Source organism: Myotis daubentonii, chromosome 17, assembly GCF_963259705.1.
Source record: "Myotis daubentonii chromosome 17, mMyoDau2.1, whole genome shotgun sequence".
Lineage (NCBI taxonomy): Eukaryota > Metazoa > Chordata > Mammalia > Chiroptera > Vespertilionidae > Myotis > Myotis daubentonii.
In genome coordinates this window covers 27,005,471-27,023,618 of record NC_081856.1, presented here as the reverse complement: position 1 = coordinate 27,023,618, position 18,148 = coordinate 27,005,471, and the positions used below count along the sequence as shown (strand labels likewise).

General features: G+C 41.6%; 1 protein-coding gene across 6 annotated transcripts in view; it reads right to left on the bottom strand.

Annotated features, from left to right (window-relative positions):
* Positions 1-11,576: 11,576 nt before the first annotated feature.
* ATP6V1H (ATPase H+ transporting V1 subunit H) overlaps positions 11,577-18,148 on the bottom strand; it is a 74,950-nt gene continuing 68,378 nt past the window's right edge. For all 6 annotated transcript variants that reach the window (XR_009449513.1, XM_059671780.1, XM_059671779.1 and 3 more), the window contains one exon: positions 11,577-11,900. Coding sequence is in view for 5 of the 6 variants with exons in the window: in XM_059671780.1 (XP_059527763.1) it covers positions 11,840-11,900 (61 nt within the window). In the remaining variant the exon portion in view is untranslated. The remainder of the gene's footprint in view (positions 11,901-18,148) is intronic.

Here is an 18,148-nt window from a genome sequence, read left to right as displayed (position 1 = left end):
TTCTTATCTCCATTCCAGGGAGTAAAGATTATGTAGCTTAAGCATGATTGTTCGTAGTTAAAATGATTAATTACCCGCCTGGCACTTAGTTAAGGGGTTTTATTCCCTCCCTAACTTCAGGGGAAAATCCCTACCTGGGGAAACCACCTTTCTCAGAGAGGTGACCTTGGTTAAAACACATAGTGCCAAGAAGGTGAGCAAACATATTAAGAACAGTATGCCATATATGCCAGGTCCCTTGAAACAGCAAGGATGGACCGGCTCCCGGCAGTGTGGAATAAATTATGGCATGTCCTGAGGCAGGAATGGAAGGTGGTTTCCAAGGCTACTGAAAGCACTCACCATGTAGCCCAAACATTCCTCCAACTCTGGAGCTCACTGGGGGCGTGGAGGGATGTAAACGGAGACAGAGATTGCTCGCTGAGACTGCAGGAGATTTTATCAGCACATGTCATCGCCACCCCCTGAGCATCAGGTAAATCCCAAACTAAATCTGACTGGGAAGAAGCCAGGTCCTTCCAAGGAGCACCCCCTACCCATGTCTGCTGTAGTTCTCAAAGCAGAACTGTACAGGAACAGAGGTTTCTGCCGCTGATCGGTCCAGGGGCCTTGTCTTGTCCTTGAATGTTCCAGATATTCCAACCTCACCTCACATTATCCTCAATGGCAGAAAAGGGGCACTTGGTCAGCTGTGGGAAATATATGCTGTTTCCTGGGAACAGTAGCTGACCGTGCGCCTGGAGGGAGCCAAGCTGTCTCGCAGAGATGTTCCACTGTCTCTTGCCTGGTTGTGACTCCAAATGGACAGAAGAGCACTCCCAACCTGAGAAAGACCTGGGTCACCCAGGGACGAGGGTCTGGGTCATATAACGAGTGCGGGACTGAGGCCAGCAGAGGTGGCCCCTGGGAGTAAGGAGCACCTAGGATGGGAATGGAGGAGGGAGGCGATGGATATCAAGTGTGCTCCAAGACCAGCCGCAGCAGCAGGGGCGTCACCTGTCCCACTCACATACCTCTTTCAGTTTCCCCTCATCAAGAGAGATCTGGGAGAATTTTGCTCCCTATAGATACATGAGAAAATGAATATGAGTGGCCTGTGTCAGACCCAAAATGAAATGCCTGGTTCTCCTTCAGGGACGGCACACAGTCCAGCTTCAGGGAGTGTGGTGAGCAAACAGCATCCAGCTCACTGTGTTAGGGCCTGGCTCAGCTGCAGAGAAACACAGACAGGCCAGGCAAGGCATCTGGGGTAATGTTTGCTTCAGACTCCCCGGTGGGTAGGCAGGGCTATGTGGGGCTGCACCATAGCTCACTTTCTTTCTCTACCTGAACTGCCTCCTTCTGCTTTCTTTCATAGCTGTTGATCCGTAATAAGTTTTTTTCACCCCAAACTGCCTCAGTGAGCCCTCCTAGATGATCTAACGTACAACAGTGAGAAATTATCCAAATAGAAATGACACTCAATCTCCTAAAGAACCGAAATGAAGAAAGACAGGGAGGGAGGGCTTTACTCCTCTGCGTGTCCCCACCTTCACGCCACTGCTCTCAGACTCCAGACCAGGTCCCTGCTCTACTTCTTGTCACAGCTGATTCTACTTCCCAGTCCTATTGGCCACCTCCTGCTTTACATGTGCATCGGTTCCTGTTTCTCCTGCTCTGAGGCCTCTCCCAACAGAGTGTCCTGAAAAGGTTCACTAGAGAAATACCAACTCATCAGACAGGCCGACTGATTTAATCAACAAAAGAGGGCAGAACCGTCCATGGGACCGTCACCTGGAGAGGTGGGTTCTAGAATGAGTTAAGACAGTCCGGCCAGGAGGAGTTTGGGTGTAGTCAGAACACACACACCAAAAAAAACACACACACACTCACATCAAAACCCCTGCCAACATCTGAGTTAAGTTCCTGTAAGACTCTGCCTGGCAAAATCTTGGGTGTTAAGATATAAGTTTTCAAGAAAGGGAGGTAGGGAAAAAATTAAAATTGTGTAACATATACACATTTTATATATGGCAATGTAGATTTTTGCCAACCTATGAAAACCTGAACTCCTGCCATCTGTTGAGCATATGCTGGCACTTCCATCAGCTATAGAACTATTCTTGCAGGTAAATTCAGCCAAGTCCAGAACATTGCAAACATCTGACTCCTTCACAGTTTCTCTGCCACTGGTTTTAACAGCCTCTGAATCAAATCTTCTTGGTTTGCAATTTCATTTCTTTTGCCCTTTTATTCTTCCTTGTTTCTTTCCCCCAGCCTCCAAAGTGACTGTCATTAGTCTGTGGCCCACCGCTCCCCACAGTGCCCATGCAGAGTGTCCTGGGCAGCACAGACAGACTTCTGCACTGGCCGTGGGCCCACGATGTCCAACAAGAAGAAGCAATGACTCGCCAGGGGACTAGTGTGACCTGCACAAACAAAAGTCTCCGAAGCTTACAATTTGGCATACAAACACTTCAATCCTGTAAAACTCAGTAAAGTTGGGGGGACTAGCAAAGGTGCTTGCTGTCAATCACACCTCGGAACAGAGGTCATTGACCAGAATGGGCATGGCCACGGCAAAGGCAGGAAGAGTTGGGGTACTTAATTCCCTGAACATAGAAACTCACTCTCTTGTGCTCTTATGCTCTTGGTCCCCCTTGTGTTCTTGGGACTCTTTATTGCTCAGGGCTTGCTCTCCTGCATTTGCCCATGTGTCCATGGCCATGTGGACTCCCCCACCCCCACCCCCCCACACACACACAATAGTAACTAGCCTGATGCTGAACTGAACCAGATACTAACATGGAAAGAAAACTCTGGACACTGGCTTTGTTTCTGGCTCTACGGAAGCCCCATCTACACTTCCTCTCTGACTGGAATGGGACTTTGGAAACCCAGGGATGCAATCACTCATCCCACCTTGCAAGTCTCAGAAAATCCTTTTTCTCACGATATCATAAGGATTCCATCCGCAGCCCCCAGTGGGAAAAGACACCCCACTTCATCCGACATCAAAAGGGTGCCCCCAACTGTGAAGAGCTGTTTGGTCTATGCCTTTGTTCTACACTTACCATTGCCTTTTTGGAGGTCCTTAACTTTCCACATATCATTTCAGCTACTAGCCTCCAAACGGGGGTGTGGTTTTCCTACAAGACACTATTGTGCCTTCTCACTTCCTTTATATGCCACTTGGACTTTGGCACCTGAGGTGGAGGTTTTTGAAGCTAGAGTCCCATCTCAGGAAGCCACTGCTGATTGATGCTGGACCCAGCCTCAAATATCAGAACACAGGGCAGAGAAATGGCCCCCATAAATCAGCTGATGACAAACTCCATGCCCACTTTATTCACGGTTGCTGGCCAGAGCAGGGCAATCCCAGGCTCACCCAGACCATGTGGGCTGGGCACCCCCCAGCTGCTCTCCAAGTGCCAGTTATAACACCTCCCTTGAACTCTAAGCAAGATACCCAGCCAGTTCTCAACCGGTGCTCATGAAAGGCCTCCTACCTACATCTTATTTTGGGAAATGAAGTAAATCTTATTTAGGAAAAAAACTATGTATGTGCCTGGTATTTTGTGAGATAAACACAACATATTTTAGGTTCATGGGCATTCGGAAGTAAGTTCTAGCCTCTTGTTTGATTGTTTTCTGTTCGAGCTCAGCATGGCGCTTAGCATATGATAAATATTCATTCCCTGATAGTCATTTATATTTAGCAGCAACTTGGCAGGAAAAAAACAAGATATGCCAGAGTTTAGGAAACATTTCTTACTTTCAAAATTTAAATGCACCAATAAAAGCTGCATAGTAACTGCATAATTTGAATATGTAGATTCACTCAGACATCTTCCTCTCAAAACAATTTTTATTAAAATGGCATTTAGTAAAAGGAGATCTTTATATGTAAATATGGCTCCAACATTTACATTCTATGAGAATGTTTTTTGAAGGACTGTTTTTTATTTAAACCCCCTGCCCCACCTCAATGCCCCTGGGCATGCTGTCACAGCCCTGGGGGTGGGGTCACCTTGCCCACAGTGGCAGGACAAACATTTGAGAATAGTATTTAAAGCAGTAAGGAGGAGGGATTATGTTAAGAACCTAATCCAGTAAAACATCTTGATATTTGTGGATTATATTCACCTAACTTGAAATGTATGTCAAGTTCCTTCCCCAAAAGCCTGGGAATAGATTTCCCTCGGTACAAGTGCACCGTGTAAAAGACCAAAAGTCCAGCGTAGTGTTGCCAAATGCCAAGCCTCAGCCTCAGGGATGCCCAGCTGCTCCGCAGGAATCTGTCTCCATGGTGTCCTTCCCTGGAGCTGCCTGTTTTCAGAACAAAGAAACTGGCTCTCTTGTGCTCTCCGTCCCCATTATGTTCTTGGAGCTCTTATTGCTCAGGGCACGTTGGCAGAAGGCCATGGCCGGCAGCATCACCTCCAGGGCTGCCAGGCATGGGAGGGCTGCAGTCATTTTCAGGATAAGCTTCAGGCATGGCTAGATCAACTCCCATCTTAGGGTCATTCTTCTTACACACCCAGCACTTCACTTTCTTAACCACTGGTTCCCGGACAGCCCTTCCTGATAGAGAAACTCATGACGGAGAGTCCCTTGTGGAAAGCCCTAAGGATCAGGCTGACAGCTTCTGGGCTCAGACTTGAAATCCTGTGGGCCTGTTCACCCAAGATAAGTACAGTGCATACTGAATAAATGTAGGACCAAGTGATGATTACAGATATGAATATGAAATAATGATTTTGTCTGAATTACTGACAGCATGGCCTTCTTGAGAAGGACAGGTGAACACATCAGCATTCACTTTAAGTAGTGGTTGTTCTGGTGACTTGTTCCTTTTTTTTTTTTTAAATATATTTTATTGATTTTTTACAGAGAGGAAGGGAGAGGGACAGAGAGTCAGAAACATCAATGAGAGAGAAACATTGATCAGCTGCCTCCTGCACACCCCCTACTGGGGATGTGCCCGCAACCAAGGTACATGCCCTTGACCAGAATCAAACCTGGGACCCTTCAAGTCCGCAGGCCGATGCTCTATCCACTAAGCCAAACCGGTTAGGGCTGGTGACTTGTTCCTTATGCTGTAATAGAGTAAATTACAATTCCAGGCCTTCCTTCCTATCTTCCAAAGGCTCTGTGCAGGTCACCCTTCCTGACATCCCGAAAGCTGGAGTCCTGCTTTATCCGATCATGGCACAGCAGACACGGGGTGCTAGCCCAGTGTCCCCATCTGCCTCCTCACTTCTCCTTTTGTCCAGGGCAAGATGGTGGTTATAAAGTAAGCAAGGTCATCCCAGTTAACCCGCCATTGGCTGTGCACTGCTTTTGGCCATGAGAAGTGAGAGGATGTCTACTAGAAAAAGCAACACATGAAGGAGTCCGTTGTGAGGCCTGGGGACTCAGGTCCATGGTAAGCAAATGGACAGCACAGGATGGAGCTGAGGGCGCCCCCTGGGGACAGATTCTCCCTCGACTTCTCACATGGAACTGGGTCGTTGATTTTAAGCTAGTTTGAGTCAAGTTTTCTATTGCTTGAACCAAAAGCATCTTAAGGGACCCATCTATGCAAGGTCTATGTAAGATTGGACCTCATTACCCAACAATAAATACTTTTCAGTCAACATTGTTCAAGCAGCCCAAAAGTTCCCATCCTGTTCACCTTGGGCTTTCAGCTAGTGACCTGTACAATATGGAAGAGTCAACTATGAAAACCGAGGTTCTAATTGAATTTGGGGGTCCTTCATTCCATTTCCAGGTTCTAACCCTGGTTATGGTCTGGTCAACACTTTAATCAACCTTTGGATGAGGACATAAAGGTTTAGGGTCAGGTGGTCAAACTGAGAGGAATTGCTGCTAAACTAAATAACAAGATTAAGGATTTGAAAAATATGAATGGAATTTACTTGCATATTAAAAGAATAATATGCCATGACTAAGTGAGATTTATTTATTCCAGAACTCCAAGGATATCTTAACCTTGAGAAATTCAAGATTAATTTGAGGGTGACCTTAGATGATCACATCCATGGGTCAAATATGAACTTCATGGAATATCCCAGTAGATGCCATGCAAGGGTGTTGGCAAAATTCAACACCTACCACTGACCAGGGGGAAACTTGGAGTAAGCCAGGAACGGAAGCCTTTCTCCAGGGATCGTCTCAGACCAGCAGCTGAATCTTGCATGAGATCATTACACTGGGGGTGTCACCTTTAAGATTAAGACCCACAAAGTGTACTGTCTGAAGCAGTTCTGTCCTGGGAGTTCAGACCAGTACAATAAGTAATAAAGAGCTTATTATAGAGAGACTCAAGCACCTTCTCCTTTCACCCTGACAACTCCATGAAGCAGGTACTATCATTTCTGTTTTACAGATAAACAAGCTGAAGCCTAAGAAAATTGCATAATATCTGACTGAGAGTATGAGTCAGAGCTTACATTTAACCTAGCTCTCTCCATCACTAACATGGAACAGAAGGGACCTGCACAGCTATTGGAAAGAAGGAAATAATGTCCATTACTTGTATGATATGTGATTATATACCCAGAAAATAAATGAGACTGAAAGATTGTTAATAACTACATGGTGACTAGACACAGGATAATGAGTTCTATATATTTAGAAATAATGTCCCTATGTACTAGCAATCATGGTTAGAAAGTATAATAAGAGAAAATCATTTTCACAACTCCTAAAGTAAAAGAACTGGTAGGAAAGAAAACTTTAACAAAATTTGTGGAAGCTACAATAACTTCAGACACATTGACTAAATGGAGAGAGATTCATTTTTTCAGATCAAAAAAAGTACTATAAGAGCCTTCTCACATTAATGTATAGATTAAAATAAATCACATCAAAATCTTGATGGAAACTTAAAGAAATAATTCAAAGCTCACCTGGAAAAAATAAACTGGCAAGAAATAGCCTAAAAAAGTATTTGGGCCCTAACCGGTTTGGCTCAGTGGATAGAATGTTGGCCTGTGGACTCAAGGGTCCCAGGTTCGATTCCAGTCAAGGGCATGTACCTTGGTTGCGGCACATACCCAGTAGGGGGTGTGCAGGAGGCAGCTGATCTATATTTCTCTCTCATCGATGTTTCTAACTCTCTATGCCTCTCCCTTCCTCTCTGTAAAAAATCAATAAAATTTTTTTTTAAAAAGCATTTGGGGGCGGGGGGGGGGGGAGTCAGACTCACCTACTAGTAGCAAATATTACAGTGGATTTTCAAGTATCTATAATCAAGCCAGCGTGAACTTGAATAGAGACATAAGAGAGCCCTTAGTGCCATTTGTGCTACTTTTCCGTATCAAAATAAAGACTAATATTGTATCAGTATCAATCAACACCTGAGTCTATTGCACTGCAGAGACTAATTCATGTGTCTGAATGAAACACAACTCCACGGTCCCTGAGAGCAGTTACCATAGGAATTGGTCACTTGGGACAGCGTGATGGGCATGTGAAGTACCCACTTAGCGGCCAGGGCTCCTCCATTGCGTGGGAATGGGGTGAGCGCCTGGAGAGAGGGAGCTGGAAGTATTGCCACGGTGTATCCGATGAGGGAAAGGATAAAGCTCTGTATTCAGGAGTTAAATCAAAATCTCCACCTTCTCTTAAACCAGGGGAGACTGGGGGCCAGCCAGTCCTCTCCACAACCACTGCAAAGCCTCGGAAGCACTTCGGTCTCGGTAACGATTTAAAAACCTCAATCCAATGACTCAGATGGGGATACGCAGACGGACATGTAAACAGAAAGATGGATTGACCAGGGAATAAAGCTCCCTTGGTGGCAAGGAAGAGTTTTGAACTCTTTGTACTGTGTCCCTGCAAAATTCATTCTCTTTCCAAACCATCCTGAACCTTGCATTTGCAAGTGACAAAAATCTGGTTTTCCCCAGCCAAGTTTATTCCGTGTTTCACCAGTCAAACCTGATCCAGCATCTTCTCATCCACCTAAGGTGCATTAATCCACACCAAAGACACGTGTGCGCGTCTTCCGGTGTGGGTCCTGCTCCTTCAAAGGGATGCTCAGATTGACCAGAAGGGGGCAGTCTCTGCACAAGCCGTCCAGCACTCGGAAAGGGTCGGTCTTGGCCACTGTGAATAGTGCTGCAATGAACACAGGGGTGCATGTATCTTTGCGAATACATGTTTTCAAGTTATTCAGGTAGATAACCAGGAGAGGGATTGCTGGGTCATATGGCAACTTTATTCTTAATTTTGTCTTTTCTAGTAGGACTTTAATTCAGGATTAATCTATAACAAATAGATGTTTGAGTCCTGCACTCTACCAGATAAGACTAATCCTGGCTCTAGCTACCTCCCTAAACATTTTCGTTCCTTCTTTCGATGTTTTTCTCCCCTCATCCTGCCAGGGTATGTATGCATGTATGTATGTATATTTTCTTTATTCTAGTCTCTTTTTTTCAATCTTCATTTATCCCTCATTTACCCTCTTCAACTGCCACCACCTGCCTCACCCCACTCCTCCACAGTCACCACACTGTTGTCTCTGTCCATGAATGAGTTCTTTCTTTTCTTTCTTTCTTTTTTTTTTTTTTTTTTTTTGGTTGCTCAGTCCCTTCAACCCCTATCACACACACCTCCACCGGAGCTGTGTGCCGGTTCTCTATCTATGAGTGTGTCTCTATTTTGCTGTTAGTTCAGTTTGTTCATTAGCTTCCACATATGAGTGAGATCATATGGTACTTGTCTTTCTCTGACTGGCTTATTTCACTTAGCATACATTTCTCTAGGGGCATCCATGCAGTTGTAAAGGGTAAAAATTTCTTTTTTTGGTGTAGTATTCCATCATGTAAATGTACTATGGCTATTCTATTCACTCATCTATTGATGGACACTTGGGCTGCTTCCAAATCTTGGCTATTGTAAATAATGCTGTAATGAACATAGAGGTGTACATATTCTTTCAAATTAGTGTTTTAGGTTTCTTTGAATAAATTCCCAGAAGTGGAATTGCTGGGTCATAGGGCAGTTCCATTTTTAAGTTTTTGAGGTAACTCCATACTGTTTACCACAGTGACTTCAATCTGCATTCCCACCAGCAGTGTACTAGGGTTCCTTTTCTGCACATCCTCACCAACACTTGTTTGTTGATTTATTGATAATAGACATTCTGATAGGTGTGAAGTGATGTATCATTGTGGTTTTAACTTGCATTTCTCTGATGATTAGTGATGCTTAGCATCTTTAAATATGTCTACTGGCCATCAGTATATCCTCTTTGGAGAAGTGTCTTTCAGGTCCTTGGCCCATTTATTAATTGAATTGTTTGGGGGTTTTGGTGTTGAGTTGCATACATTTTTCTAAATTTTGGATATTAATCCCTTAACAGCTGTATCAGCGAATATGTTCTCCCATTTAGTGAGCTGTCTTTTCATTTTGTTGATGGTTTCCTTTGTTATGCAAAAACATTTTATTTTGATGTAGTCCCATTTGTTTATTTTTTTCTTTTGTTTCCCTTGCCTGAGGAGATACATCAGGGAAAATATTGCTACCAGAAATGTTCAAGATTTAACTATGTTTTCCTCTAAGATTTTTATTTTCTAGTCTAACACTTAAGTCTTTGATCCATTTTGAGTTTATTCTTTTATTGGGTCTAATAAATAGTTTGTCATTTTTTTTTTGCATGTATCTGTCCAATTATCCCAACACCATCTGTTGAATAGACTGTCTTTACCCCACTGTATGTTTTTGCCTCCTTTGTCAAATATTAATTGATTATAAAGGCATGGGTTTATTTCTGGACTCTCCATTCTATTCCATTGATCTATATGTCTGTTTTTATGCCAGTACCATGCTGTTTTGATTACTATGGTCTTGTCGTATAGTTTGATATCAGGTAGCATGATTCCTCTGAGAACTTTGTTCTTTCTCAAGATTGCTGTACTACTCGGGGCCTTTTGTGGTTCCATATAAATTTTTGGAATATTTGTTCTAGTTCTATGAAATATGCCATTGGTTTCTCAATAGGGATTACATTGAATCTATAGATTGCTTTGGGTAGTATGGACATTTTAATGTTAATTCATCATATCCATGGACAGTATATGCTTCGTTATTTGTATCTTCTTCAATTTGTCTTATAGTTTTTGGAGTACAGACCTTTTACATCCTTGATTAAATTTATTCCTAGGTATTTTACTCTTTTGAAGCAATTGTGAATGGAGTTGGGGGTTTTTGTTTGTTTTTTGCCTTTCTGATAGTTCATTATAAAATGGTATATAAAAATGCAACTGATTTCTAGATATTTATTTTGTATCCCATTTACTGAGTTCATTTATCAGTTCTAGTAATTTTTTTGATGGAATCTTTAGGGTTTTCTATATACAGTATCATATCACCTGCAAATAATGATAGTTTTACTTCTTTCCAATTTGGATGCCTTTTATTTCTCTTTCTTGTCTGATAGTTGTGACTAGACTTCCAGTACTATGTTGAAAGCGACATCCTTGTTTTGTTCCTGATCTTAAGAGGAACACTTGTAGTTTTGCCCATTGAGGATGATGTTGGCTGTGGATTTGTCATATATGACCTTTATTATGGGAGGTATGTTCTCTCTATTTTCACTTTTCTGAAAGTTATCATAAGTAGGTACTGGATTTCATCAAATGCTTTTTCTGCATCTGTTGATATTACCATGTGATTTTTATCTTTGTTTATATGGTGTGTCAATTTATTGAATTGCAGATATTTTAACAACCTTGCATCCCCAGAAAAAATCCCCCTTGATGATGGTTTATAATCTTTTCAATGTATTGCTGGAGTCAGTTTGCTAATATTTTGTTGAGGATTTGCATCTATGTTCAACAGGGATCTTGGCCTATAATTTTTGCTTTATCTGGTTTTGGAATTAGGATAATGCTGGCCTAGAAAATGAGCTTGGAAATCTTCCCTCCTCTTGAATTTTTGTGAATAGTGCAAGAATAGGTATTAGTTCTTCTTTGCATGTTTGGTAAAAATTCACCAGTAAAGCCATCCATTCCAAGGCTTTTATTTGTCTCCCCATTCTGGTTGCCTCTTTGTGTTTGTTTCTATGTATCAGGAAGATCTGCTGACTCCGTCTTGGTAGGAGTAGCCTTATGTAGAAGGTGACCTGTGGGACCCAGCAGTGCAGCCTCCCTGATCACTGAGCTGGGTACTTTAAGAATGTCCCTTGTGCATGTTTTGTGGGCCCTCCTGTTGTAATTGAGTCTTGATTGCTATTGGCCCTTTTGTGCATGGGATCAACCTTCAGGCTGGTTGCCAGTGAGGCTCAACACACAACAGGCATGCAAGCTGTTATGCCAGTGCGGATCACACGAAGCTGAATTTGCCTCAGAAGGTTTTGGTACCTGCCAACATCTCCCTGTGGATAAGCTGCTGGAGAAGCTCACTGAATCCTGCTCTTTCTGTCTGGAACTGGCCACTGATTGTATTGGTTCTGGGCCTCTTCACAAGCTGCTGGTGCAGGCCAATGTCAGCTGCTATCTGTGACTGGCTCTGGGCAACCTGTTTGGAGCTACCAGTGACCACAGCTTATTAAAGTCCAAGTAAGAAAGAGTAAAGAGAAAACCATATTTGGAGTGAGAAGCCTTTAATAACTATATTCATTTCCAGAGAATAATAAATATAGAAATACAAGCAATATATGTAACAGTAATCTTTTCCTTAGGTACAGAAAGCATTTACTTTTATACAGATTAATGGGCAAACACTTTTACTAGAAATCAGCAGTGGAAACAGCTACACAGCAGAAGAAAATAACAAATAAAATGAAAAATTATTTACTGAAATTCATACTCCAGGTGTTCTGCCATCACAGGTGACACGGGAGGTTAGTTTAGCTTCGGGCAGCAGTAGTCTGAGGTTGCTCAGATTGGAGCTGTTTACCAAGATATTCCCTAAAAAAATAAAATAACAAGGTAAATTAGCATTTAAATGACAAAGAATCTTTTAAAATCAAAGTACAATATATACTGTCATATGCTTTAATATCTAAAAATTAATAAACTAGTCCTAGAAAACAAAACTTTTCCCAATTTCAAAAGTGCCTATACTGTATGAATTTTCAACCCTCTATTTAAAATACACAAGCAAGTCATTACACCCACGAACAAGTAATTCTGCTTTCGATTACAAGGCAATGTAATTACTCATGGGGGATGTCTACTTTACACTTTGGGGACAGCCTTGTTTACCGGTGCTGCCTCTTCTGCAATCTAAGAAGCTGAAACATCCACTTAAGTATGATTCCATGCCCGTGGACTGATACATGAAAATCACACTCCCTGATGTCAGAAAATACAGGTACCTATATCTGGGGGTGAACACAAGAGCACATGAAAACACACCCCCGAAAATAACATATAGAGTCACCACACCGGGTAGAGCTGCTGGTTATGGAGCACGCACTCTGCCCTGGCACAGGCACAAACCTGCCGAGATGGCTGCATGGAACCCCAGAACAATCACAGAGCGGACACGTACTATTCTCATTGTACAGACAGGGCACGATGCTCTGCTCCAGAAAATAAACGGCATATACACCCACAAAGTGTGCATGCTTTGCTCTCATTACATACAGATATCACTGTTAATTCCAGGACAACAAACAATCTGTACCCTATTTTCTGCAAGTGACTTGCCCAAACTCTGGTTTTTGAACTACCTCATAAGGATGAGAATATCGACATGTTTCCTCCTCTAATAAGAACAGAGCATGAGTTTTAGCAGAGAGACAGGGGTTGCATTCCAGCGCCACCACTTCATTGGCTCCAGAAGTTGTGGGATGAAGACACTTCATGTTAACACGAAGCCAACGGAGGCACTGAGTGTGAAGGCAGCTGGCGCAGGGACGAGCAGTGGGCACACGGGGCCCATATCACCCCCTCTCCTCAACTGGTCTTTCAACCTCTCCTGGTCTGAGGACCTCCAGGAAACAACCTTTGGGTGCTACCAGCATCTACTAGTCAATGTGATCCTGCCTTTCTCTACAGAGGTACAGAGTAAGAGGAGAGGGTTGATCTAAGTTGTCTTACTGCCCTACTTTCCCCTCAGATATCACAGCCTTAGCCAAAAGTTATCAAAGATGTGAAGCAAGATTAGAATAAAAGACGAACTAGAGTGGGTGAGGTGTCAGGGACCCCCCCAGAAATGTACAAAAGTGAACTATGATTTAAAATACTGTGCGACTAACTGGAACTTCGTATGACATGGAAATGGCTAATGATCTTTTAAAAAGCCTTACAGGAAAGTTCTTATCACTGACTTATCAATTTGGATATCACGTTAAATCATATAATATATTCTTATGTTAGCTAGGAGCTACCCTGACATAATTTAGACAATGGGGATCTTATTTTCAACCAAAAATATATAAATAGTTCTAATTTATGCAAAGGCCTAAAGGAAAGCCAGCCTATAAATTTTACTGGACAGGAAAAAGCAGGATTCTATAGTTATTATCAATGCTGCCACTGTGGGGAAGCCTGCAGCTAGGAAATGCCTGTGACTGCACAGATTGTGTAGTGAGGAGAATATAATATTTATTATAAAACTTCTAGATCTTATACATTTTTCTACATATACCTAAGGAATTGAGCTGAAATTAGAAATGCTTCATTTCAAGAGGACCTTTGTATATGCCAGTTTTGAATGTTGGACTACTTATTGTAAGGGCAGCAGGACATGCCACCCACATATGCCACTTGGTGTATTGATCATTTTAAGCCAGAGGCACCTGGAAAAGAGCAAATGCAGGCGCAGGCTTTCTCTGAACTCCCCTCATCTGCCAAGAGACAGGTGCTCCACAAAGGACTCAACTGTCATAACCCCTCCTCAGGAGTTTCCTCAACCAGAGAGGACTGACTCATCACAAGAAAAGAGACTGGAAGTCCACACCACACCCATACAAACTTTGTCACCAACTGCCTCCCACCTATCATCATGTTTCCTAAAAATTATTTATTCTGCCCCCTTCTCCCTTTCCTATTAAGATGTAATTTAAGCCTAAATTCTAAATCTATCTTTTTTAGTTACTCATTTTATTCCTGGGTATTTCCCATGTGTACAAGAGGTATACATTTTTCTCTTGTTTATCTGTCTTTTATTACAGGTGCCTCATCTCAGAACTCAGAGGCATAGAGAAAAAAATAATTCTTCTCCCATGTCAGAGTGATCTTAGGAAACATTTGAAAGATGTACTCAAAGGCTGCATCCACCCAAGAGCTGCATCTGCTCCATCTCTTCCAGAGACGAAGGGTGGTTCATTTCCCATACCAGATTTAACTGATATTTCGCGGACAACCGTGGACACTTGGAGGTAAGGAAGGTGACGGACTTCTTCATAAAAGAGACATAGGGTCAAAGTAGAAGGATATTAAAACAGAGTGAAGGTAAGTTGTGCTGGCCGAGAATAGAAAAACATGCCCAACCATGGCTTCTTCCCCACCCGTCTCCTGCTCCTTTGTCTTCCTGGTCAAGGTAATTATTATGGGTAATATGCTCTACTATACACTCATTTCTTTGCTGTATACAAGGCGGCCATGTGACCTAGTGCCTGGTGTGTAGGAACCAGGGCCTCCTTTCCTGTCTGCTCGGGATTATGCAATTTAGGGTTAAGGCAAAGGACACATATAGATGTAAATTGTTCAACTGAGAACTTGCACATCAAGGGCCCCAGATGGAACTTTGTGAGCCTAAGGTGAGGTACTGCAGGTCACAAAATGCCAGAAGTCTAACAGGAGAAGAGCCCAGACAGGACTCCTGGAAAAAAAGAATCAAATCTCCTCCTCAGGCTTTCTTGAAATTAGTATGTTTGCTATGGCATGTGGGTTGTTAAAATATCAGAGAGAGCTCAACTGCAAAAGATATTTATTACAGAAGGAGACCTAGCCTATACAAAGCTTTGGGGGAAATCTACTTCTTTGAACTTGGCTGGTAAAATGTTGTCAGTCAGCATTTCTGATGTCAAATGGCAACATGTATTCAATGAAAACATTCCGAAGATTCAAGGCTGCCTCTGAATTCTCTGTGGGAAGTCCTGACACCAAGTGCCTGGGGCTGGGAACACAAAACGGTTGCTGCATTCCACACTTTACGCGCCATCATGACAACATGATTCCTGTCTGTCCACATTTTACCCTCCATCTTGACAGCATCCCTGTGAGGTGGGTGTTACTGCCAGTTACAGGGAGAGAACGGAGCCTGGGAAAACTTCAATAACTTGCTCAGGTGCAAAGTGAGCAAAGGGCCTGGCTCAGGTCTTATTCTCTTTCTGCTGTGAGGCTGCCTAGCCTCCAATAAGAGCCTCGAAGGCGCAGGAAACAGACACTTCCTATCTGATAGAGTAGGAAATAATAAGCAGATATGAGTAAGTTCTTCAGGTTAATGTTACATTACTGTCAGGATAAAGGAAAAACTATTATAAATTTTATTTCAAAGGATTATAATGCATCTATAACAAAGAACTCAAGAAGAGCTATTTTAAATGAATCAATCCATTTACTCAGTATTCCTCTTTATACATGCAGATCAATACAACAATAAAAATGCAACTTATTCACTCATAAAGTGCCCAATTTATTCCAGCAATTTACAGAAGCTTGACATTAAGTCTCTGCTTCTACTACCTACAAAGAAAATTTGAGAAGTATAATATTTTCCCTTCTTTGACTTCATTCATAACTTAAAATCACTTGGGATTCCACTATCTCTGAAACTAAAAAAAAAAAAAAAACAGTCTGAAAAATCCAACTACAAAACAGCTCACAAAGGAGATTATGTTGTATCCTAAGAAAGAGTTTACATGTGACTAAGAAATATCTATTTTATTCTCTTGCCAATGGCCATAAAATTCCATACTTCTACTTCTATTAAAATACTGACAAACTGCTTTCCAGTTCCTACCAGGCACCACTGAGAAAGCTAAGACTTGACAGAGGTGGTCTGAAGATGACATTAGGTGCCTGGGTTCTATTCTGCTAGAAGCAAGGACCCCAGGAAGCATTTACACCTGGCCTATATTAGCACCTACGACAACGAAAGGCCTCCAACACATTATATGGGGTGTCCCAAAATTCACGCAAGATTTCAATTTTGCGTGAGCATTAACAACAACAAAAAATAAATAAAAGCCTAATTTTACTTGGTTTATTGAATCAGACTCTAATATCTGTTGCCCTTTGATTTCAATCCCTTCAATTTGATAAGCATTACCAAGTACCAATTATGGCCCAGGAGCAGGGACAATGAAGACCAATCAAGACCGCTGCTTTGGCCCTAACCGGTTTGGCTCAGTGGATAGAGCGTCGGCCTACAGACTGAAGGGTCCCAGGTTTGATTCCGGTCAAGGACATGTACCTTAGTTGCGGGCACATCCCCAGTAGGGAGTGTGCAGGAGGCAGCTGATGGATGTTTCTCTCTCATGGATGTTTCTAACTCTCTATCCCTCTCCCTTCCTCTCTGTAAAAAGTCAATAAAGTATATTAAAAAAAAAAAAAAAAAAAAGACCGCTGCTTTGCATAGGTGCCAGCAAAGCCGTGGAGGCCATTTACCCGATGTGCTATTCCATACATAACCCTGTACTATATACTTTATGAATCAATAAAAAATTTACAATTTTTAATTATAAACCTGTGTTTTCTATCAAAATTACTTCTTGCGTGAATTTTGGAGCACACTATAATTAACTGCCAAACTTCACTATATTTATGGTTGTTTATAAGGTCAAAAATGATTATTCTTTCTTTAAAACTGTGGTTGAAGACACTGTGTTACCCATTAAACATACAAACTTCACCTATATAACTGAAACACATGGTAACTTCAGCTATATAATTTAGTGCCAGAAACCACATGGTAACTTCACCTACATAATTTAGTGGCAAGAAAAAAGTGAATTTTCTCCTGAAAATTCACCAACATATTAATCTACGAAAACTACAGTTCCCCTTTTTTCCTTTTTGCCTTGGCTGCCAAGAAGCTTAGTAGAAAATCTACTGTTACTATCAGTTTTGTATTATTTTCTCTAGTCTTTCAGTGTGTGCAAATTTTCATAACTAAAATTACAATGAACCTAGAATTCTATATCCCATGTCTTTTTGAGCTTATCATAATTATTAAAAGTACAACTGAGTCATAATTACCATTCTCTTAACCTTTACTTATCATGTTTTGGAAAACAAGTAGGTGTAATATTAATCATTAATGAAATATTCCTCTGCATGTATAAAAACAATTCATCTTAGAAAATATGGACTTTACTGTAGTTTACAATACAGATTTCTATTTGGTAAAGAGCAAAAATAAAACAACTATTTTATACAGTCATATTTTTTTAATGCAAACTCACAGTAGTTACAGATTGAGTTATCCTTCCAACTGTTATCATGATTTTGAATATTATATACAAACAAATCCAATTTTGTTTTATGAACTGATTTTCCTATGTAATGACTGAATCATGTAAAAATCACAGTGCTCTCTCATCTGCATCTAATTTACAGAAACATTTAAATTCCAAAAGTAAGTAAACGTAGTCACATCGTCTCCTCAACACTTTAAAATCTCAGCCTGGGAAAGCAGTGATCATCGTCACAACGTGCACTGTTTCTTAGTGCCTGCTGCTGACTAAGCGCTGCAGCACTAACTGCTTGATACACACGTTCTCAATTGCTCTTCACAAGAATATGCATAAAAGGCACAGAGGAGCCCCATTTTATAGATAAGGAACTGGAGTTTAAATGATAAATGACATGTTGCAATGTTGGGACATCTAGTTAGTGGCAGGGAGGATATTTGTACTCAAATCTGTCTAATTCTAAAACTCAGAGTTTTAATCACTATGTAATACTCCTTCATAGTACATTCTCTCTCTCACTGGCTGAAGATACATTGTTGTCCAGATATAAGAGAAAAGAGCTTAACAACATCACAATGTGAGTCCTTAATTTATTTTCTCAAATATATTTTCATAATCACTAGCCACTTCATTTCTTTTTTAAAATACAAATGGTCACCTTCATTAATAGCCTATGATTTAAATAAATAAACCTCTTCAATTTCTGCACCCCAGGGTTCTTTCTCCTTGCAACATCATTCTCTCCAATATCACTCACGCTAAAGCATGCTGACAGAGCTTTCATAGGAG